Source organism: Lytechinus variegatus, chromosome 12, assembly GCF_018143015.1.
Source record: "Lytechinus variegatus isolate NC3 chromosome 12, Lvar_3.0, whole genome shotgun sequence".
Taxonomy (NCBI): domain Eukaryota; kingdom Metazoa; phylum Echinodermata; class Echinoidea; order Temnopleuroida; family Toxopneustidae; genus Lytechinus; species Lytechinus variegatus.
The window spans coordinates 8,510,791-8,517,745 of NC_054751.1; the positions used below are offsets into that span (position 1 = coordinate 8,510,791).

Below are 6,955 nucleotides of genomic sequence, written 5' to 3' on the forward strand. Positions count from 1 at the left end.
CTCTTATGTCCAAGATTTATGAACTAGACCAAAATACTTTCAAAGTTATGATGGTAATTCAACAAATGCCCCCAATTCAGCCAAAGTTCATTGACCCTAAATGACCTTTGACATTGATCATGTGACCTGAAACTTGCACAGGATCTTCAGTGATACTTGATTACTATTATGTCCAAGTTTCATGAATCAGATCCAAAAACTTTTAAAGTTTTTATTGTAATTCAACAGATACCTCCAAATCAGCCAAAGTTCATTGACCCTAAATGACCTTTGACCTTGGTCATGTGACATGAAACTCATGCAGGATGTTTGGCAATACATGATTGACCTTATGTCCAAGTTTACTAAACTAGGTCCATATTTTTTTTAAGTTATGCTGACATTTCAAAAACTTAACCTCAGGTTAAGATTTTGATGTTGATTCCCCCAACATGGTCTAAGTTCATTGACCCTAAATGACCTTTGACCATGGTCATGTGACATGACACTCTCATAGGATGTACAGTAATACTTGATTAACCTTATGGCCAAGTTTTATGAACTAGGTCCATATGCTTTCTAAGTTATGATGTCATTTAAAAAACTTAACCTCAGGTTAAGATTTGATGTTGACGCCACCGCCGTCGCAAAAGTGGCGCCTATAGTCTCACTCTGCAATGCAGGTGAGACAAAAATCAAAATCAGTCAAAATAAAGAAGCATTTTGTTGTGATTATGAATAAATTTCACATAAGGTAAATTAGCAAAAATAATTTTCTAGTCAAAATCTCAAGAATTCTGGTTACAAGTTTGGTGCACCCCATCCAAACCAGATGGAAGAAAAAAAATCAAAATCAGTCAACAAATAAAGAGGTATTTTCTGGGATTTATGAATGAATTAGCATTATTATAAGTAATTTTCCCATCATTACTGTTTTCACATCCTTAAGAGGGTTTCAGTGGACAAAAATAATTGAGATTAACACTTAAAGTTTAGCTTCTGCTACATGTACATGGCTATGAAAAGTATGTGATTGCATTTAATTTTTTTCAAAAGAATGATAGTACTTTAGGGAAATTTATGAGACCATTAACGATTTCAATTTCATGAGTTTATAAACTTTATTTTTCATCTCTGTCATTATGATTTTAGAGATACCAGAATGAACTACTGAAAGGATACGCTGACTATAATATTCCGCATAATACGAATTTTGGAATAGGATTGGTTAAAATTCAGTCATGTGAGGGTGTTATTTTTAATTATCACTCCAGTGTTACCATTGTTAACACTGTCATTTTTTTCTATTTACTGGAGTGTCCATATCATGTTAGTAGAATCTACTTGTAAGTTGTACCATATTTTATTCTATTTCTTTTTTAAGATATGCTGTACACACCACATTCGCTGTTCACATTAATCAATTACTGTATAGATGAAGGTGATTTTAATCTATTACAACCTTTCTTCATTATTTCAATGGACAAGAAGAGCTGGCAAGATTATATAATTTTTTGTATTTAAGTAATAAATAATTAAAAACAAACAGAAAGTTTAATGAGTAAGATGAGAAGCCTTTCTAAACCAAAATCTGTAATTTCAATGGGCTTCATGGCACAAGTATCTGCAAGAGGTCTCCATCTTTACTCTAATATACGTGTACATAGAAAGCTTTCATACATCTACATGTATACCACTAATAACTGCAAGGTCTTTGACTAGCTGAATCTCTTTAGGTGTTTTGATGTAATGACTAAGTTCAGACTCTGGAATGTCCTTTTCATTCAGCTCTGGGTCATACATGCTTTCCCTACTCTCATGTCCAGATGTCTTTGTAAAGTTACTTTCTTCTACATGCTGATTCTCAAACTTTCTATTCTCCAAGCTTGCTGCATAAGAAGGAGGCATCACAATGAAGCTATTCTCCTGGTTTTCAAGATCATCCATGTCTTCCGGTGGTTCAAGGTGTGATAGCAGACTATTCTTAAACCTGAGAATATCATCAAGGAAATACATCCAGGACCTTGTTGATTTCTTAAGAATAATCTTAGACACCCAGGGGACCTTTACAACCATCTTTCTCAGGATGTTTGTCAGTTCCCTGTATCGCACCTTTACCAGCTCTGGGACCCTTTGGTTCAACATGGACCTCCCAAACTCTTTCATCGATAACTTGTGATTTGCGGGAGCAGATGCCTGCCAGGCGATGCAGCAGGATGCCAAGACCAATGCATCCACACGCCGACCAGCGTTCAACCACAGTTCCTTGGCTAGGGATATCACTTCCAGAGTCTTTGCCTTCCATTGGTCATCGCTCACACCATGTTCCCTCAAACATGTAGGAACATACTCTTCGATGCTGACCGTTTGTATATCAATCTTCAACACTCTAATCAGCTGCATGTTGATGGAGAGTAATAGCTCTCTTGTGATATCAGTAACAGTCACCAAGTTGATAATCATAATGGGCCAGTCATGTAGTCTGCACGTGATGTACACACAGGAAGCACATGTTGCTTTCTTGCCCTCCTTGTGCATTTGCTTGAAATGAGTGATCTGAAAGGCTCTCTTGAAGATTTCCACTGCTTCCGTATGCATCTCTTTGTTGGCAATCTGCATACGCTCACAGAGTGTTTGTATGTACTTGGTCCAACGGTTGAGAGCTGATCTGAAATAACTGGTTGAGTTTGCAAGGCGAAAGTCCGGCTTTCCGAACGTAGGTTTGAATGAACCTTCAGAGTGACAAGACTGGGTGTGTTCAAAATAATCCTGTCATAAAATAGAGAAAACATGTTGTTTTCAAACCCTAACTCGATCAATGATTATGATTGACCAACATTAAAAGTTGAGAAAAATGTAATGCAACACCTTGCACGATTCAATCCAATGATTTCCTATTTTCAATTGATATTTGATTTAAACTCCATTTTCTATTTCTGGAATAAAAAATTAAATACACTGCACAAGTCAAGTCCTTACTTGTTGAGATGTCAACATGAACCAACGAAGTTGTACTGTAATTGCATTTGTGCTATCCCAGTTTGTTTCATTAAGGTCTTGTAAATTCAGACTATAGTAATGCAAAAACTTGCCTTTTATTTCTCCTTTGGGTTTTAAATAAGAATGAGTCTATATGACTTCAGTCAGAATATTATAAATATGCAATTGGGGATTTTTTGTAATACTTTCCACCACTTATATATCTTAGGGCTTGTATTTATTCAGGCTAAAACCACTGAAACACTTTCTGGAGCAATTTATCTGAGACTGTCATGTGACTTATCTTTCAAAGAGCGACTAAACTATACATGTAGTTTAAAAGAGAAACCTGGAAATTTAATTCAACAGTTTTTTCAAACTCCATTACACAGCCTATCTGATCCATTTATCACAAACTAGTAGTAGAAGATATGTATTTACCCCATCTCTGACATATGCTGCGGAGTCCTCCTTGACCTGGCCACAGTTTGTACATACAACTTGTCCTTCATCTTCTACAACAGCCGATGCTCCACAATTCTTACATTTCTCACCTGCTTCCATGACCTGTAAATAAACCAGTGATTTTGTCAAAGTTCAACCAAACCAAATGTAACGTTGATGTCACTAATTCATTGGTAAACAGACAGATAGGGAAGGCAAAAAACTGACTGAGATGAGAATGTCATCAAAATTTGATGTAGAGAAATTTACAAGGTTTCTATTTTTTTCAGGAAAAGTTCTGTGCACAAAAAATGGTCACAATATAAATGACCGATCTGATTGTATTTCTCCATTTCAGAACATTGTGCATGACCAAAAAAACTTAGAAATGAGACAAATTAGCATTAATAGATCTTAATCAGAATCTCTTTACCCGATTCCTATTAATTTTTTGTTCCATATTTTTTTCAAAAATTCATGGTTTTTCAGAAATAACTTAAGCCTTTTTAACATCAGTTTTTACACATATTATTAATGTTTAACGTTAGACGTAAGGTGAAGTTCACCCTGACAAAATTTTTATTGTAAAAATAGCAGAAAATCACAAAAAAATCCATCAAAAAATAAAAGAATTAAAATTTTAATTATTTGATTTGTAATATCATATTCGAGCAGCTTTCCTACAAATCATATGGCAAAATGCAATGAAATTTAATTTTCTCAGAAAATTGAAAATGATTACTATTGTACCTTCAATGTATCAATACCGTAAACAAATTATGACAAATCATTTCGCATGCCCTCCTAAAAAGAAAAAATAATTCATCATGAAACATTAAACAATGAAATTTATGCATTTTATATTGCAAAATAAAAAAAATTTCTAAAAATTCCACCAATATTTTTTATCGTTTTTTCTGCTATTTTTACAGTAATCTGTTCGTCAGGGTGAACTTCCCCTCTAATTTTCACAATTCATATGTCATGGTCATGAGTGATGAGCCGAAGGTCTGACTCCTTTAACATAAAATAACAATCTAAATAACGACTAAGACAGTCTAACTTCATTGAACTTAGTTAGAAACCACTCATCCAGATTATGTAGCCAACATAGAAAGCATCACTTGTTCACTGCTACCATCCTGCCTGTGGAGAATCTACAGGTAGGACTATGGTATGTCAATGCTGTATTGAGCATACACTTAAAAAACTCATTAAAATATCACTTTTGTGACCAAAGTTATTAATTTCCATACAGTTGAAACTCAATTTTCATTAGTAACTTAGAATAATTTTTGTATTGACCAAAGCAATCAAAAACTTGAATTTTGGGCCCGGGGGGCCACTTACATTGACGAGTGGATACCATGTGCGACCAAAAAACATGTAAAAAGGATGTCTTTTTCACGATAGGGAACGTTACGTACGTAACGTGATAAGGGTGTCAAAACATTAAAACAATGAGAAAAGGGTATCTATTTCGTTAGGAAAATTACGTGTTTAGGGTCGAATTTGCGGGGATGATAAAAGAAAATTAAAATGTTTTATAAAGGATGTCCTTTTTGCCCCAACACTTCGTGTTTAGAGTCCGATTTGCGCGAGATGTAGAATGTGGGGTCGTACTAAACCAAATAGGCCTAAGTTAAAGCCGACGACCGAAGGACCCGTAACAATAAAACATTCCTGTACTTGTTTAGGGGTTCATCTCAGGGAATATTTGCCAAGAGTATCGTTTTGTCTTCAATACTTGTTAAGGGTAGGGTTTCACACACCAATACTTGTTAACTCTTAACATGCCACGCACACTACTAAGCCAATGCCACAGTGCTAATCCGATGCTAATCCCCTGTGCCAGCTACAAAACCCCCTGTGCCACATTGATTTTGGGATCGCGAGTCGTATTCACTCCTTCCAATAGTCATGGTTACAATTGCTTGTAACTCTCTAACGATTAGTTTATCCACAAAATATTGTGTAGTAAAGTTGTAGGAAATTTCATACCCCTTATAATGATGTCCTCATTGTGTGGATTGGTTATTATCTTTACCGCTAAAATATGAGTTGTATCAAGTAGTTCCATTTTGTGGAGTGTTTTGTATGGATCAAAAACCTAGGTCTCTTTTCTCTCAGAGGCGGAGCCATATCTTGTAAAAAATGTAGAAATACTCGAAAAAGTCGAATGTAAACCGCGTGAGTAAGTTTATCTGTCAGAAAGCAGAGTTCACACTGCACACAATAGTGCTAATTACGGCGTGCATGCGATGCGCAATACAATGCAAAACGGCGTAACAATGATTGTTATTCCGAATGTGCGCAGTCATGCACGAAGCAGGCGAGGGTAGGAAACAATGCAAGCACAAAGCAATCAATAGTAGGCGTGCGAGCACGAGTGTGGCATGTTATAGTAGGATACGTGGCGTGCACGAAGCACTCAATGAGTTAAGGGGTGCATTTTCAGAATATGGAAATTACGTGTTTAGGGTGCTTTTCGAGACCCCATGGTCGCGCATGGTATCCACTCGTGAATGGAAGTGCCCCCCCCCCCCCGGGATTTTGGGCATATTTGTGTGTACGCCCTCTATTGGTGGAAGAAAACATGTCATGAAAATTTTCTATTTTTAAAGAAAAAATAATTTAAAGAATCAAATTTACTTAAGAGCCAAGTTATAGAATGAAAAGCTGTAATGGAAACTGAGTCTGAAAGTGTAAAAAAATCAAGCATTTGTCCAAAAGAAAAAGAGAAAATAATACAAACATTGTCAACCTTATTTCGCCACACATAGTCATGACTCATACTAGGCCTATAATAGAGATGTAACTGACAAGCATGACAAGGTATATCAATTATCATATCTTCAGAATGAGTGGAAGGCATACCGAGATAGACATGATAGAATACAATTTTGTTTTAATAAAAATACTTTTACGTTCACTTGTTACCTAAGTACGTAATTTATTTAGTTGAAATGAATTAATTTAGCTCCGCGCTCCGACGCGAAAGCGACGATGGACACTCACTGATCACTCTCGCCGAAATACGCGGTGCAGCTGGCCTCGCGACCTCGTCGTACTCGTACGGTACTCGGCAAGAACTTCGAGAAGTCCGAATTCTCAAACCTCGAACGGAACAGTCAGTGGCCTGCACTCCTTGAAGTTGACTTGTGGGCTGAGCAGCGATGTGAGAAGATTGACTCTTATAACAACTAGGTCTGATATATTATCCTCTAATTTTTTTTTAGCAAAGAAGATTCTGACTTGAAACCCACAAGCTACAGGCTAACTATTTACTGTGTCGGTAGCTAACTCAAGAGGGCGTTAATAATGCAAATACAGAAACTGAAGAATGCGATTATAATTAGAGCATCAAATCAGTGTGGTATCTTTCAGGTTTATATTTTGATTCTCCAGTCAGTGGGGGTTATACTACTAGTTTTGCATATATCTCTATGGTGGGGGTACATCCATACAGATATATCTCTATATATTATCATTATCTATATTATCATTCTTTCAGATGATAATATAGACAATCTTATTCTTGCTTTCAATAATG

General features: G+C 36.1%; 1 protein-coding gene across 1 annotated transcript; it reads right to left on the reverse strand.

The window, feature by feature from the left end:
* Positions 1-691: 691 nt before the first annotated feature.
* LOC121425473 (transcription factor IIIB 50 kDa subunit-like) lies at positions 692-6,656 on the reverse strand. The gene is made up of 3 exons (XM_041621534.1): positions 6,421-6,656; positions 3,400-3,525; positions 692-2,748 (listed from the first exon to the last, which is right to left on the reverse strand). The coding sequence occupies exons 2-3, from the start codon at positions 3,520-3,522 to the stop codon at positions 1,654-1,656; spliced, it is 1,218 nt and encodes a 405-aa protein (XP_041477468.1). The 5' UTR covers positions 3,523-3,525; positions 6,421-6,656; the 3' UTR covers positions 692-1,653.
* Positions 6,657-6,955: the final 299 nt, after the last annotated feature.

Coding starts and splice junctions, on each gene's coding strand:
- LOC121425473 (XM_041621534.1), bottom strand. CDS start 3,522: ATGGAAGCAGGTGAGAAATGTAAGAATTGTGGAGCATCGGCTGTTGTA. Junction 2,749..3,399: donor CAGCATATGTCAGAGATGGG/GTAAATACATAT, acceptor ATTTTATGACAG/GATTATTTTGAACACACCCA.